Source organism: Oreochromis niloticus, linkage group LG6, assembly GCF_001858045.2.
Source record: "Oreochromis niloticus isolate F11D_XX linkage group LG6, O_niloticus_UMD_NMBU, whole genome shotgun sequence".
Lineage (NCBI taxonomy): Eukaryota > Metazoa > Chordata > Actinopteri > Cichliformes > Cichlidae > Oreochromis > Oreochromis niloticus.
Window position 1 is genome coordinate 8247624 of NC_031971.2, and position 17647 is coordinate 8265270.

The window sequence follows — 17647 nt, forward strand, 5'->3', positions numbered from 1 at the left end:
ATGCAAGATGGAGAGATTAATGGTTGATCATATAAATCAAATCGATAAATACTACTTTCTTACAGTTACGTACCATGTCTTAACCCAGCTCTTCTGTCACGTCCTTCACGTCCATTGGCCTTCCTCTCCCTTCCTTCCCCTCCTCTTCCTCTTCCAACACCATGAAAGCCACGAGGTTTCCCCCGGAGGGTGTTAAAAAGGGCAACAGTTTGCCTCCTCGCCTTCCGGAGGAAATGGCAGACCAGCTGGAAGAGCTCTTCGTAGCAGTCCCCAGGTTCACTGGCCAGGGTGGAGGAGGATGAACACTGAGCTCGCTGCTCCTGCATCAGCTGATGCTCCCGCTGCTTGGTCTCTGAGAACTGGGTGGCAATCACCACGAGGCACAGGTTGATCATGAAGAAGGAACCGACCTGGGAGGATGACAGGGGTGCGCACATTACATAAACAAAATTTAAAGCTGCGTGTTGCTTGACTGCCACGCGCTATTCCCCACGCTGACCAGTGCTGAAAAAGTGTTTACTTGTGAGAATCCAAACTAATGAGATGTAATTATTTTCACAGGGCTTTTGTCTGTTTGTCTGTAATAAAAGAACAGTTTTTAAAGGCCTATTAGTAATCCTAAAACACTCCCATCCAATAAAAAGGTAATAAATCATTCTTAAATATAATGATCTGCAACAGTTGGAAGCTCCAGCATGAAACTGTCCTAGACCGCTAATTTGGTCTGTTAGTCGACAGCTTCTGCCAGCTAATAACGCTGAATACAAAACTCTCAGCATGATGGCCTTATGCCAGAGCAGTGCAGTTCTTACCTCTAGCTTGTTAGTCCACTTGGCTGGACAACTCCAGACATAACACATTATACAATATGTTCACAAACAAATCTGCTCCATCCAGTGCCATACTGAAAATACTTTTTTTTTTCAGCATTTTAGTATTACAACCAGCAAACCTTGCAAGTGTAAAAACCTACAAGCAATGACTAATATAGGAGAGCTAACATATTAGGTGTGGCTTGATGCTGTTGTAGCTGCACTAATTAGCAATTTTCTTTTGTCTATCTATCTATCTATCTATCTATCTATCTATCTATCTATCTATCTATCGGTTTTACAACACTCATTTGTTGAGAACAAAAACTACGATCACACAGTATCTTATCCTTTTTTACCCTAAGGCATGGAAATATATATTTTTGAAAGTGAAAATAACAACAACATTCTGGTAATGCTGATACTTTATTCATATAAACATGTAATTATTACAACTATTAAACACCATCATCACTGCTCTATCACAAAAAATTCTATAATTATCATCTATAATTATCGGTATCAGTTCAACATCATTTAACACTAATACAAAACACATTTAAAACACATGGCAATAAAAAACTGCTTGTTGAAAACTAGTTTCTGCATTTATAGAGCATTGCTAGGACAACTTACATGTGTGGGACCAGCCCCACCCGTTTTAATCTCAGTTAGCTCTCAGTATTTTTTTAAACAGCTGCTTGTCATTCCAGGTGTAGCTCTCCTGCCTGTGATGAGTTACCCTCAAGCACAGGGGTGTCAAACATGCAGCCCGGGGGCCAGAATCTGCCCGGCAAAGGCTCTTAGAGACTTTTTCTGTAATTTTAGTTTTCTGTAATATAATATTATTGAGCAATTGTGACCACACAGTTTACACTGGAATCATCTCCCTCTTCAGATTAGGTCATCTTCTTCACTAACATGTTCAAACCCAGCTGAACATGTGCTTTTTTTCATTAGCATTAACTTACGGTGTCATTCTCCCCCAGTGCATCTTTTTTACTTTTATGCGTCAAACTCGTCAAAGAATATATAATTAACATTTAGAGTATTTTTTACTGCTGTTGAATGTCAAAATATGTCAGATATGACCCGAACAGTATGCAAGGACAGAACATAGGTATGAAAAATCTTGTTACTAAGGAATAACAGGTTCTAAAGGCAGACACATTATCACACAGATGCAAAGCAGAGGGACGTATTTAGACACCGTCACACACACCTCGTCCGGGCTTGATCATCAGTTTTTGTGGTGCATTTGCTAAAATGTCTGATTCTTAATGGTAGAAGCCTGTTTCATAAAAAAGTAAGTTGAGAAGTTCATGAAGTCTGATGAGGTGTAATGTGGAAGCTAAACTTACATCTTCTGAACTTACAATAGGCAGAGTTTGGTGTTTATGGAGAAAACTGGTAACAGAATATTCAGCTTAGTTTAACCTTGACTTGTAATCTCTTAAGATGTCTGTGCTTTCAGCAGTCTGCTAACTACCAGGCTACTACTAAACTTACCTCCATACAGCTACAGCACAATATATAAAAAGCTTGTGGGCGTATTGGGACTGTTAGGAAAAGGTGTCTACCCGCAACTGAAACCTGGCGTTGAACATTGTAATGCATGATTAATAATGAAACACATATCTGGTGTCATACATGAAAAACTGAGAGCAGAAAGGTCAGAAGAGGGAAAAAAAAGGTTTCTTTCACCGTCACTCCTTTAACTAAAACTTTAGGGTGTGTTTTCTTGCTTAACCACTGATATCATTCAGCCACTGTTGAAGCTTTTATTTAGATGTTTTAGGCTCATTTTCCATGAGACACAACTGGTAAAACAGATTTAGAAGAAAAAAAGGGAAAAAAAGAGATGACAAAGTAGGTCAAGGTCACCAAAACACTAAGCTGATGTGGAAAGAAAACAGGAGGAAAGCAAGGTGGGGAGGGAAATGAAGCCTAGTGCTCTGCAGGCTGTGATCAATAGTGATTGTAAGCCCCATAACCTCACTAAACCACTGCGACAAAGACTACGGAAAAAGCAGAATGTACGTGTGTGTCCGTTTTAGTGTGTGAGACTGCCTTTTCATTGATTCAAAGCAGAGATTTGTGGTCAGACTGGTTCACGCCAGTTCACTGGACTCGCGTACTAAAAGGGAGGCAGTGGGTCCCAGCACCCGCTCAGCACCCTCGCTGATCCTATCAAATATTTATGCTCACACTCTGCTGGAATGGCTGAAATACAATTAGATTAGTCTGTGTGTGTCTCGGTGTGTGCACTTTTAGAGTTTGCAGCAGAGCGGCTAGGTGTTTGAAGAATAGTGAAGGAAATAATTGTGTTGCCTTCTAAACAAGAAAGCTGCAATAATCTATGTTTTCTGCAAAAACTGTACGAGACCATGTAAAAGGCTTGTAAACCTTTTTTAGGGCATTATTTTGGGAGTGCATCACATTTACTATTTGGTTTTGTGCTTTTTTCAGTCCAAATGGTAGCCAAAATGGACTTTCGGTACAGTACAGTTTTCTAATGGTGCAGTTTGCAATTGTTCCAGCACACACTGCACACAGAGCACCAACGTGCAGACAGACAAATCTAAGGATTAAATAGTAACGATATTCAGACGTAGTTTCTTCGTAGTACTGTGGCTAAAGAGACAGTGTTAACCGAGATCAAGCCAGTGCTAAAAAGAGGTTCGCAGCATTTGGATGAATCTGAGCACAGAGTACAACCCTGCACACTGCAGAATTGCAGAATCTGCTAACTGCTAACTGGCCACTTGTGTTTATTAATGCTCTGCCATGGGCATGTATGGCTGCCATACATGCCCATGGCAGAGCATTGCGTCATATTTGACAGATTATTAAACTTCTCATATTGAAACAAATTAATCTTTTTATTGTTCATTTGTATCAAGTTTTTTTTTTTTAATCTGCTAACTGGGCAGGCTCTTTGAGGGGTTTGCTGCATCAACATCTCTGTGGACCTCATAATGATAGTTCCAGTGCCCAGGCAGTAAACACACACAAATGATTTCAGAAATACAAACACGATGATAAAAAAGCTGTGATGTGTAATAAAGCAACTTCTGCAAGGCGTTCAGGTCCAGTTGTGATTCAGAAATGTAGTGCTGAACTCTTGCGTTATTGTTTTTGAGCATATGTTATGGCATATAACCACCAGTCTCCTGCTTTGTTTTATGCGAAAGGGATCGCCAGGACACGCATGGACTGAAGCAGATTATTGCAGACACTGAAAGTATCTGTTAGAAGAAGGGCTACACAGATGAGGTGTATTAAATGATGTACGCTGTTTTAAACTCACAATATGCATATCTGGGTGTTACAAACTTTGTTTTTAGCCTAGAGTTCGGTGGATTTCTTCCTTTGCTAAAAACACAATATTTTAACTGCATTTTGCTGATGACTCTGTGCACTCTCCTTAAAAATATACAGTAAAAGGACAGGACAGGACATCCTCCCTTGTTGTGTTGTGGCACATGTCCATATATGCAAACGAGCTCGATGTTAATACCAGGTATAAGCGAACACAGAGGGTGAGATTAAAAAGTGTCAAATCAGGAGGATTACTACGCTTTACAGTTTTGCAACAAAACAGGTTGAGGATGGCATTTGTAGATGTTAAAGCTTAATTCCACAGGGCCAAACTATCTTCCATGCAAAGCCTTTAATTCCACCGAGTCCTCTTGTCTAAACTGCTCTACATGATGGTAATCACTGCAAAGCATCTCTCTAACTCTCTCCATCTTTATCTCACTTTTTTCATCTGTCTCTCCATCTGTCACTCGGTCTCTATATCTCTCTCTCACGGCTGTTTTCATCTAGCTTCCTTCTAGCACTCTCTTGTACTCACTCTCTCGCGCTCTCAGTTCAATTCAATTTTGCACACTTAATCTGCATGCATGTTACGTGAGTGAAATCGTCAAAGCATCTAAACGCAACCTGAACTTATATCTCTCTCGTTTGCTGGCACCTCTCTCTTTCTCTGTCTCGATTGCTGCTGCTTGCTGCATTCCATCTCTCAGCACATGGTGTCATGCAGTCCTGATGTCCTCATCTGTTTCCCAGGGAGATGAGGACAAGCCTGGGATGTGAGCAGAACTTTTAACATGTAAATAGTAAATCACTTTCCTCCACTAAGCCTGTTTGTGAAACAAGCCTTGAAACATGCCGAAACAAAGCCAACAAGAGACTGGCAGTTAAATCTTTTCTCTATGGGGGGGAAGACATATGCAACAACTGCAGGGAGCAAAATCAAGCAGAGCTGCTTAGTCAACAACATGATGAATTAGAACACGTTCGTCTTGAGAAACTTTAATTAATGGAGATTTGCATCCTCATTTAGATCATATTTAATGCATTTCTGCTTTGGTATATCCATAAGAGGACACGCAAGGAGGAATTTTAGTTTCAGTCCCAGCATTGAAGTTGATTGTGTTCCAACATTTGATGATGGTCAAGTTTTCAATTTTCTTTTTAATGGGGATTTTAAAGTTATAAGCGGGTGCTACTGTACGGAGACAGAATGTAAAAGAGGCAGGAGCAATAACACCCATTAGCTCGTTGGGAATTGTCTAGAGCATCTCAGGCTGTATTTTTACATAGTTGAATTAAAGATCACATGGAGCTGTCAGGATAAAAAGCCTTTCTTGTCTGAGCCTGACTTTTATTTCATTTCTCACCTACAGCTTCCCCAGCTACTGGTGAGGAAAGTTTAGGGTTACAGCGTGCGTGTGAAACAGCCTAAGAACTTATTATTAACATTATTAACTAGTTTGTGTATTTATTATCCAGCCCTCACAGTTATGGCTGGATCAGGAGACCCTTAATGGTTCCGTTATTACAGTGCAATAGGCCTGCGCTGCTGGGGACTTCCCATGATGCACTGAGTGTTTCTTCTGCACTCATTTCTTTTCTCTTTCCATGTGTTTATACACCACTCTCCATTTAATCATTCGTTATTATTCATCTCTGGCTCTCTTCCACAGCGTGTTTTTATCCTGTCTATCTCCCCTTACCCGTAACCGGTCGCAGCAGATGGCCCCGCCCCTCCCTGACCACGGTTCTGCTGGAGGTTTCTTCCTGTTAAAAGGGAGTTTTTCTTTTCCCCTGTTGCCAAGCACTGGGTGACAGGGGGTCATCATATTGTGGGGGTTTCTCTCTATTATTATAGGCCTTTACCTTACAATATAAAGCACCTTGAGTCGACTGTTGTTTGAAAGTTGACAGCCACAGGCACATTAGCAGGTTGACGTGGTATAAAATATTCATATGTTACACCACTAATGCACTAATACTACAGTTTTAAGTCCCTGTCAAGTGAAAGTGACAATTATTACACTTTACATGTCAGCCTAATGAAAACTGATAGTTAAGAATAACATGCAAAATAGCAGCACAACTTCCAATGGGAAGAACCCCCCCCCCCCAAAATTAAGACATTAATTAATTTACAAACTGCAAAATAAGAGTCTGCATTCAACTCAAGATAGCTCCTTAGTTGCAGGTTTGCTTCTAAATAGATGCTGCTTAGAATAATAACAACTAAGAGAAAACCCATATGTTAGACTCAGATACAAATCAGAGTCTAATATACAAATACAAGTTTTCACATCCTTTGTACACTCTTACTGCTTCCATTAAGAGTCAAGCTGCAGCCAGGAGCTGCTAAACAAATCAACTTGATTGGTTAATCATTAGAAAGTGTGATCACCTCTAGAAGAGCAGAAGTCTGGACTATTCAGGGGTGTTTTAACATAATGCACAATGTTTTCAAGATATACCAGCAAATTTACTACAAGGTACGAAATGCAAAACAGCCATTTGAGCGCCATCTCAGACTCTGCAAGCCTAGATTAGAATATTAAATGTTAAAGTTTATGACAGCACAGCTTAGGTTTGCAAAGCTGCATCTGAACAAATTACAAGACTAATTGAATCATTTCATTTAGACAGACAAAATCAGTGTAGATGATTTGGGCTTCTTTTGCAACCATGAACTCCTCTGTACACCAAAGCATTCCAAAGTCAATTTGAAGCCATCTGCTTGACAGCTTAAGCTTTGCTGACATTGGGTCATGCAACAGGACAATGATCCCAAGAACAGCAGCAAATCTACAACAGAATGGCTGAAAAAAAGAATCAAGGTGTTGCAGTGGTCCAGTCAAAGTCTAGACTTTAACAGAGCTGTGAACAAATGAATGCCTGCAAACCACAACGTTTTCAGAAAAGTGGGCCAAAATCCCCCCACGGCGACCCGAGAGACTGCTAAAGTCATACAGAAAACAACTGCTTCATAATAAAGGTGGTTCTACACGCCACTAAATCAGGGGGTAATTTTTCACGGGACTGCATGTATGAATGATATATGCTTATGTTGCTTAAGAGCTCACTGCAGTATTTTTTCTAGATATTCTATTTAGTGTTTTCACTAAACTTCCTATTTCTGAGCTGAGCTGTGCAGTTTGTCATGTTAATTTCCACTGGTGAGGGACAGACAGACATGTCATATCACACACTGTTAAACCTGATACTGTGATCTCCTTCGATACGTGAGCGCTGAGGGATTCACTCTAATTATCTGGATTTTACCTAAGATCAAAGAGAGACACTAACATGTGGTTGCTTCCGCTCGCCCGTCCTCCAATCCTCTCTCTGATTTCATGCTGCCATTCTAGTCCATCCAGTCCTGCTCTCCCTGTCACCGATCCATCCACCCTGTTCCCATCCTTCCTTCACTTCCTCCCCCCTTGCTCTCTTAAGCTTGCTCGCAGTCCTCCTCACTTTCCACACCTCATCTCCATCTGTCTAACAACCCCCAGCTCACATCCACCCACCGCCCCTTCTCTCACATTTCATCATCTACTAACCCTTACTCCAGCCTTTGGTTATTTCCTTCCTTCCTTTCATCCTCCTTCCACTCTTCATCAGTTATATATATATTATTTTTTTGAAAAGGCAACCATTACATCACAAATTGGATGTAGTGAGGCAATTTTCGGCTGTGTGTGTTTCTACATAAATGAGAATGAGTGGAGTGACCGATACATGAATATTGCCCAGTATACACGTCAGTGAGAAAGAGGAGAGCGAATGAAAGCAGCAGGTGAGTATTAGAAGGGAGCCGGGAGGTGGTAGAGATTAAAAAAAGAAAAAGAAAGGGTAGTCGCAAGCAGGTTAAAGAAAAGAGTGATACCAGAAGGGAATGAGTGAGGAAAGATGGATGAAGTAGAGAGGGGTAGTGGGAGAATAAACTGAGAGTCATGGACTGATCTATGACAGGACAAGGTAAGAAACACAGGGTGCAGCTTGAAGAGATTGGCAGATTTAAGGAGATAGAAGGATGTAGAAAGTAATCTTAAAATAAATTAAGAGGTAAAGAATGAAAGGAGCATTGGCTCGAAGAGGAAACTAGAAAAGAGGAAAAGCTTCTGTCTGAATCTGAAGGCAGGCAATTAAAAGTATAATAAAAAGAAAAGACAGCCCCTGGGTTGGGGAAGTAGTCGGGACTGGCAGTCACGCTGCATTATAACACTTTCAAATACACACACACACACACACACACACACACACACACACACACACACACACACACACACACACACATGCAAGACAGGCTAAAAAGAAATATATTGCACAAAACATGCACCAATGCTCACACACAAAAAGCATGAATATACTCCCAGTGCGGCACACATACACAGAGGGAAACAAAAGGACTGAAATTAAAAAGTACCTTATCAGAAAAAATGATGGATTCTTCAGCTCAGCTTTCAACTGTGTCACTGTCAGCTCTGTGTGTGTGTGTGTGTGTGTGTGTGTGTGTGTGTGTGTGTCATATAAAAAGAAGGAAGGTATCTCAACACAGTCATATATCACACCCACAAAAATCAAATACATCAGCAATTAACCTCAATAAGTACATTTTAAGCAAGTTTCCTTAAAGCAAATGCTGAAGCAACTGAGCACTGGTCATTGTCTAACGTGTCCACATTTACTCTGTTGTTGTAAATACGAGTAAAGCCATGTCTTACTTACAATTATAAGCAGGATGAAGTAGATAAAGTTATAGAATGAATGAGCATCCATCACGTAGTACATGATCTCCACCCAGCCCTCCAGAGTGATCACCTACAAACAGAAAGACATTTGACATTACCTGTTATTTAGTTTGTTATTATTGAATGGAAACTGGAAACAAGAAGAAGCATCTGGCTTGTCTCTATCTGAAGGTATCAGTTTTATTTATATAGCACCAAATTACAACAATAGTTAACTCAATGTGCTTTATATTGTGTGAAAAGACCCAACAATAATACAAAGAAAACAGAGAAAACCCCACCAATCACATGACCCCTTTCAGCAAGCACTTTGGCAACAGTAAAAAGAAAAGATCCTTTTTAACAGGAAGAAACAGAGGTGGCCGCTTTGACAAGGTGGCCCCGCCACCTACTGTGACAGGTTGGGGTGTCACAATCCTTCACAAATGCTCACAAACGTATATACAGGATGCTCTAAACGCAAACATGATTACTGTAAATGTTAAACGGGTTATCCTGTGGACGGATCCTTGCTGGAAGTAGTAAGGAGCCTCCTTGATAGGCAGAGTGAAGCGTCCACTAGTTACCCACAAGCCAAACAACCCAACCCATAACTCTCTGTAAAATGGAGACAATGTGTTTTTTTCAACTTAATATTAATCTATTTTAATATAGTTTAAACATGTTGATTCAAGTGCTGATTAGGTGTTGTTATGTTTGGACAGAGCCATGCAAGCTTCCCCGTTTCCAGTCTTTGTACTAAGCTGGGAAAGAGAGTGACTTTTTAAGAAAAAGCACACAGACTTTTTTCCCAAGTTTTTATTTGTAAAAAGTAAAGTAGATTAAATTGAATTCACATTACTCCTGCTCAGATATAGATGTAACCAAGAAAACAATGGCAGGGAGGTAACTGGTATCAGCTCTTTCACAGCCATCAATACGTTTCAGTGTGTTGATGTAATACTCTGAATGTCTTCTTGGTTATTTTTGCTGCAGTTGTTTCTGAACAGTATATAAGTAGTTTCCATTATTTTCATTTATATCCATTCATATTTATATGCATTACAATCGTTGCATCCTCCCCTGCTTAGCCAAACCATTGTTGCAGGGGTCCATCCCAGCTGTGACACAGTTGGAGGCAGGATGGCAGGAGGCCAATCATCAGTTACCTAAATACCTAAACCCACACCTTCACTGACATACAAAGTCCACATATAAACCCCCACCCAGCCTGAGATTTTGGTGAGGCAACATTGCTAAACACTCCAGCACACTGCCACCTGGATATGTATCCCTTTTATTATTTAACAGCATCAGATATCATGAATTATAAAAATGACAGAGGATGAATCATCACACAGTTAAAAAGTGTTTTAATTACTCAATTTGCTTGTACAGCCTCAGGTTAAAAGAAACAACAAACCCACCTGAAAGATGACAATCCAGGCAAAGGCAATGTTGTCAAAGTTGATGGCTCCTTTGTGGGGGTTGCTGTACCCAGTATGACACCTGGTGTAGTACTGGTTCCAGTTCACACAGAGCCCTGCTACACTGACGCTGCCGTTGGCCAGGGGCTCGGGGCTGAGACCGATAGACTGGCGATACAGGATGTCATCTTTGTCCAGGCAGCATGTCTTGCCTCCTTCTCGGCGGGCCGGCACATCGGAGCAAGACATGATGCCATTGTCAACAGGAAGGGAGCAGATAAAAGGACGCTCGTCATCCTCATCAGCCATGTAGTAAGGCCGAGGGAGACTGATTCCACTACTGCTGGAAGAGTCGAGGAAGGAGACGATGATTACAACAGTGTCCTAAAAACAAACATTTCCTTGTACAACGTAATGTTAAAAATGATAAGTACACTTTAAAATGGGTCAAAAAAGAGGGGAAAAGATAAAAACTGAAGAAAATACAGATGAAAGACAATCTGAAACCAGTCTTAAATATTTATGAAAAAATTTGCTTGTCAGAGTCAAAGACTAAGAAGAAGGCAAAGCATTGGTACACTTAAAGCAGTGAGTGTATTTTGTTGCTAGCTTTAAACATCCAGTCATAGTAAAATCAGCATAAAATGTGTGAATTGTAGACAGGAATAGTGTATTTCATCAACAAAGTCTCACAATTAAACCAGGCAGAACAGAAGTCATATTAAATGGGTGAAAGAGAATTTTGCAACATTTTGAGGTATTTTTTTAATGAAGATATCCAACAAATGATCAGATAAGAAGACAAAATCCTCTCGAAACTTGCCATTCTCATCCATCTGCTTCTTTACAAGTATAGTGGCATCCAAAGAGATGCACACGAGCCTAGATCAAAGCTTCATGTGTAATGGTGCATTTTAAGTTTGTTATATGAGTGCTCAGAAGTGGAGAGATGAGTGGATGAAAGGACAGAGATAGAGAGAGATGATTATGTGTGTAACAGTAAAACTGAAAGAAATGCACCACAAGCAGACGCACGCACACAGACACAGAGGCAGGGTGGTAGTGATGGAGACATTTTAACCCTGACACATCTAGCTGACAGTCTGCAGTCTCACTCTGTTTGACAGCCGTTGTCTGTCCGCGGCGCACCGTTTCCGTGTGACGAACATTTTTCTTGATGTAAGATTGATCATGTACTGACTACAAAGGCAGCCCGAGAACAAGCCGTCAGACTCGCTGTTCAGTCCAGCAATCTGCGTGTTTCTCACACTGAATGTGAAATTTTCCTTTTGGATTTTTTCTTTTCGTGTTTCACAAACTACAGAAACACAAACATATTGGAGGCTTTAAAGTTGTCTATGCAAACAGAATTTTAACAATGTGTTCAAAGCCTGACTCAAACCTGTTAAAAAATTTCACAGCAGTGTGATTTATTTTTTTGCTAAAAAAAAAATCTTTTGACTGACAAGTTTACTTCCTCTTTCATTTGTGTCACCTTCTAAAGCGTGACTTTTAAAGTGTTAAAATCCATTTTTGTCACGGAGTATGATGGGATTTTGAAATGTAGTGAAAATACTTTTTAAAAATAGAAGAAACCCAATAGTGGAGCGTTTACACATACGTAAGAAGCATAAGAGATTGCTGGTTCGATGTCAGGAGGAAGTACAAATCCCCCGGTGGTTGCATCAGGAAGGGCATCAGGCTTAAAAAGCTAGCAAATCAAAACTGTGGAGCAACCTACTGCGGCAACCCCTTGTGAAGGGAGCAGCTGAAAGTACCTTTTAAGGAAGAAACTAGAATCACCATTGTGGTTTTGGTGCTTCGCAAACATGCATGACTGTCTACAGATAAAAAATATGCCTTAGTTTCATCACTGTATTGTTTTATCCTGTTGAACATTTGTGTGGAACTGTGTCCTTGACTTGACATTAAAATCGAATCAGTTTTCCTTTGACTTCAAGTGCAAAATCTTAAGAAATTCTTTCAAAGAGTTCCTGATTTAACGAGACAGCCAGACAAGCAAAAAACAAAAAGCGCCGCCATAGGTGTGACAAAAGTCTTTGGGAAAACATTTATCTCAGCCAGCCCAAGGATTATGTCAGTGACCAGTGTTGGATGTAATCTAACAAAGCACCGTACCAGCTTTATTTATAAACATAACATAAAACCAGGGTTCACAAAGTTCACAAAATAAAATAAAATAAAATAAAATAAAATAAATAAATAACTAAATAAAATAAAATAAAACATGTTAAAAAAAGTTGAGTCAACCCCTTAAAGAGTGCCAAAGGCTTCAGCGAATAAATACCTTTTAAGGAGAGTTTTAAACTCAGAAAGAGAAGAGGCCTGCCTAACATGCAAGGGCAGATCATTCCACAACTTTGGAACAGCTACAGCAAAAGCACGATTACCTCTAAATTTATACTTAGTTTTTGGTACCTTCTGTTAGCTGCCGATTGGCGGACCTAAGGGAACGGGCAGGTGTATATGGTTGTAGTAGCTCCGAGAGATCAGGGGGTGGGGGTGGGGGGGTTGCAGGCCATTAAGAGATTTCAAAAAAATATATAAGAACTTAAAAAAACCCACGGTAATCAGATTACAATTTTGAGTACCACAGTCACATTTATCACATTACAGTTTCAATTATGCCATTCACTGCATTACTATGGTTTATTTCAAGCTTGCATTAAACGTGCCTCTAGCTATGATCAGCAAACTTCACTTAACTTCAACCATCTCTTCAGGCTAACACAGAGCTAGTAGCAAAGAACCCAGAGAGGGATCTGTGAGGGCTTATAACCTGAATGTTATTTATATGTCTATGTTACAGAGTAATGCAAAAGTAAACTGATGGCTAGTGTAACATATTACTTTCTTCTGGGAGTAATATATTAATATTTGTATGACCTCAATACTCTTAATAACTCTGTGTTATATGAAGGAAAGATACAAAGTACTAGACAGTGCCTGCATGTAATGTGGGGACAACATGTTGTTAGTGGTACCAAACATAAAGTCCACAAACAGCTACTGTCACTAATAAAAAAGGACCTAACCAGACCAAACTGTAGCCATGTTTCGAACACCTTTCATGTGCTGAACATGTTATTCACTATCTAGCCTGCAAACCGACATCAGCAGCACATTTGTTCCTCAGTTAATTCTAATTTGGTAGCTCGTCCAGCAGGGTGCATGACAAGATGAAGAAGATGCAGAAAAGAAGACGTTAGATAAGCAGACTTTAAAAGAAAAGCTAATGCGGTTTGTTGTTCTATAAGTCTGGCACTCGTGTTATGCAGCAGGCTGCTGTCTGGTTCAGCGTGACCGTCTGCTCTGCCTGTTATAGAACGCTGATGCTACTCCTCAATTTATGACTTGATTAGCTGCGTCAAAGAAAGGTCTGCGTTTAATGAAACCAAGAAAATGTAAGACACACGATATAAAAGCAGTTAACAAAGGAATGAAGCTGAAATGATGAAAAGAGAAGACAATAAACCAAACATGAGGAGGAAGAGAGTAAATGTGATCGTCTTGGCAATATTAGGAAAATGAAAAGATAGAGGCTGAAAAAAAAGAGCGAAGCTGTGGGTGATTTTATTTCAGTGTGAGGTAGGGTTGCTATTTAGAAGGCAGACCAGAGAACGACACACTGGTTAGCAATTACAATTGACCTGGTATTTATGATGACTCAATAGAAGCAGCATAGTAACTACCCTCTGTGTAACACACTCTGTGTATTCGTAGGTCTTTGTATTGCTTCCACTGACTCTGTCCCTGCGTACTGCAGGCTCAACGGAAGCTATTAACAAGCCAAAAAACTTGATCTGAAACAGCAGGTTTACAACATAACACTGGATATTTTCGACCAGCTTTTCTTCCACGTGCACTGATTCTAGTTGAAACAGGTATTTTTAACCCACATGTCTGAAGCTAAGACAGTAGCTCTGGTAGGTATTAACCACGTATGCCCTTCCACTGAACTTTGTGTGTTTTAAGCTAAACTTTGTTTCAGTTTAGCTTTGGTTTACCAGCAGAGGTTCATAAAATTCTGTTAGCATTCTCCTAAGCAAATATCAGATCATCAGTAGATATTAACCACCTCATATTGTCTGGGATCATAATGCAATAAATGTGTACCCAATATCGTGTTATCAACGATATAGTGACACCATGCATTTACGCTTTGTACTGCACACAACAGGACAAGCCCAGGAATGTTTGAGTCGTCTATCAGAACGATTGATTTGTCAGTGGACAGCAAATATTGTGTTATTTCTGCTGAATTCTCTGTTATGTTGTGTGCTCCTCACATAACTTAAAATGATGATGACTAGATTTCCAAAAAGAAAAACTAGCACACTAGTTTCACATGAAACCAGCATTGATACAGTGTCTTTTGTCCTGTCTTATTTCCCTCATCCCCAAATGGTCAGAGGAGACGACTGCCCCTCCCTGAGTCTGGAGGTTTCTTACTATTGAAAGGAAGTTTTTCCTTCCCACTGTTGCCAAGTGCTTGCTCAAAGGGGGTCGTTTGATTGTAGGGTATTTATCTTACAATATAAAGCACCCTGAGGCTAGTGCTATTGTGATTTGCCATTATATAAATAAAACTGATTTGAAGTATCTCACTGACTCTCTCTGGACATCTCACTCCAGTGACATTAGTTTCTAGGGGTATTTCCATGCTCCTGTTCCTCTTAGGGTTGTAAATGTGCAGTGTATTGTCTGCACAAATGAGCATGTGTTTCCAGATATACCCCTGTGTTGTTCATCCTTTTCACGGTCCTTACCGGAGGTCTGAGAACAACAAGTAAATATGAGAAAAATGTGACAGACAGCCAACCATCCACAAGTCCCAACCTCTGTGCACGACTGAGCCAACATCCACTGACAGCAGATATCACAGCCTAGCTCATTATCAGTTTGGACATCAGCTGTGTGTTCCTGTATACCGAGGTGATTATGTTCGTCACCAGAGAGTGTCAGACAGACAGCAGTCATTTCACAGCTGAAGAGATGTTGGACTCCTGACAGCAGAGGCACCAGCTAAAGCAGCTGTTTCATACCTCTTGCTCTTGTTTCTGGAAACCTGGCAGTGTGAATTACAACCGTCACACACTGTTTACATCAGCTCTTTGACAAGAAAGGGGGGAAAAAGAGCACTTGTGCGAATGTTTTACCAAAATTGGATGACATTATTGAGATTTACTCAGGAAGATCAGGGCATCCCATGATTACATCCCCTCTCCATTTCATCTCAGAATTGGTTACTATGGTGATGACCTACCCCAAAGCCTCTCATCAGATCATTATTTTCTTTCCGGGCTTGTAAGTGCGAACTGTCGTCCAGCCCACTCTGTGCAGCCAAACTGGCCCAATCAAATGCTTGGCCTCAGATCTGATCTCCCCAGGCATTTCCTTACCGCTAACAGAATCCCAGTTATTGTCTGAGCTCTGTGTTTGCACAGTGGTATTAGCTGTACTCTTAATCATAGACATGGTTAGGAACAAACAACACCTGTTTAGCTTTAAGCTTCTATTCTGATTTGCTATTTCCTACCAGGGAAAATGAACTGTCATAATTTATGACTAATTAAGAAGTGCCGAGTATTAAAAATCTCTTAATTTTGCTGTGAAAAATACAAGTGAGCAAATAATGAATAAAAGCCAGCTGTTATTAGGTAATTTTTTTACTTTTGGGCCACTTTATTTCTTTTCTATACAAGAGTTCCTAGACAGTATTAATATTAGGAGGAAATATTTAAATCACAAAAATATCATGACAACTTCAAAAGTGAACAAAAATGACCTAATTCATTTCAATTAATTAAGTATAATGGCAATTCACAACAACAGTCAGCTCAAGGTGTCCTGGATCTACGAACCCAGTGTTTGTGTTTCCTGGTTTTTGCATTTCCTGTCATTTAGTTTTTTTCATTTCATGTTTTTCATCTTTAGTATTTTTTGATTTCTGGTCTTTAGGTTTTGTTACTGTGCCTTGTGTTCCATGTGTCACGTCCAGTCAGTTATGTTCTCATGTCTGTTCTTCCTTGAGGTTGAGGTCAGTGAGATTCAAAGTCATTCAGTATTTTTAGTATCTTCACCTATGATATCCATTTGTAGCTCCTACATCGCCTCATTTTCTAGTATCACATTAATTACCAACTTAGATCTTCATGCCTCCCGCCCGTCAGGTGAGGGAGTAAAAGTACAGGCAATCCTGGCAGTCTGTCACTCATCAGGAGGTTTTTGGTGCAGCTCTTTCTTTGCAATCATTTTCAGTTAGCAACCTCCAGGAATCACTACCAACCAATCACGGAATACACATTTTTCCCTAGTAACCGGTGTTTATATCATTTCCAATGGACAAAACTCGTATGACATCAAGTAAAATACCTGAGTCGCAACATAACTAAGGCATGGTTTAGGGTTGCTGGATTAAAGCTATTAAATAAAACAAAAATTAGATTTTAACTCCAATCTTAAAAGTAGAGAGGGTGTCTGACTCCTGAAGCCAAACTGGGAGCTAGTTCCAAAGGAAAGGAGCCCAATAGCTGAAGCCTCTGCCTCCCATTCTGCTTTTATAATTCCATCATTGTATAGTTGGGGTTCACTTGAAGTCATGGATATACTTTGAATTCCAAACAATAACCTTTAATTTATAATGGAATAACTTTAGTATGAATTAATTCATTGAGGAAACAACTGCCTACATACTTAGGCACAATTAACTGATTTTAAATACACAGTTGCTTAGTACTTTACAGCTAATTTTACACAATATTCCAATGTATTTAAGAATAATCTTTGGCAATATTGAGCCAAAAAAGCAAAACGTTGTTATTGAGGTTCTCACAACTAGAAAATGTATGAAAGTTAAAGGATATTCCTTACTAGTATTAGTAGTATCTATTATTTAAAATAACAACAACTACCAAAAACAAAAGTAATTTAAATATACAGTACTTTTTACTGACAATAGCCTAGGTTACCATGTGTTGTAAGACTGCTGTTTGACCTTCACATCAGATAACCAGAACAAACTGCCCCGGTGCCCAGCTCCCTCACATGTAAATGCACTCTGTACCACTTGAAAATCATTTTTCAACATGTGATGTAGTCCAGTGACTTAAACAGAGGGTCCTGAATGTTTGGAACAAATGCTATGGCACCACAGCCAGTTGTTCTCAGATGTGGCTGTGGCATTAAAATGGAGAGGATGCTTGCTCCATGCATTTGCATGTCTTAAGCCTAACTCTGATCTCTTTTTAAATCCACCCAAATGGAAAGTGTAAAAGAAAAATCAAATCAAGCCTGCATGTGAGGCTCAAGAAATTACACTAAACAGACAAATGATTAAAAT

General features: G+C 39.9%; 1 protein-coding gene across 1 annotated transcript in view; it reads right to left on the reverse strand.

Moving 5' to 3' along the window:
* LOC106096648 (voltage-dependent T-type calcium channel subunit alpha-1I) overlaps nucleotides 1-17647 on the reverse strand; it is a 252424-nt gene that overhangs the window by 95125 nt on the left and 139652 nt on the right. Inside the window, 3 exon segments of the mRNA XM_025908200.1 lie at nucleotides 74-410; nucleotides 8856-8948; nucleotides 10285-10627. Coding sequence (XP_025763985.1) covers nucleotides 74-410; nucleotides 8856-8948; nucleotides 10285-10627 — 773 coding nt within the window.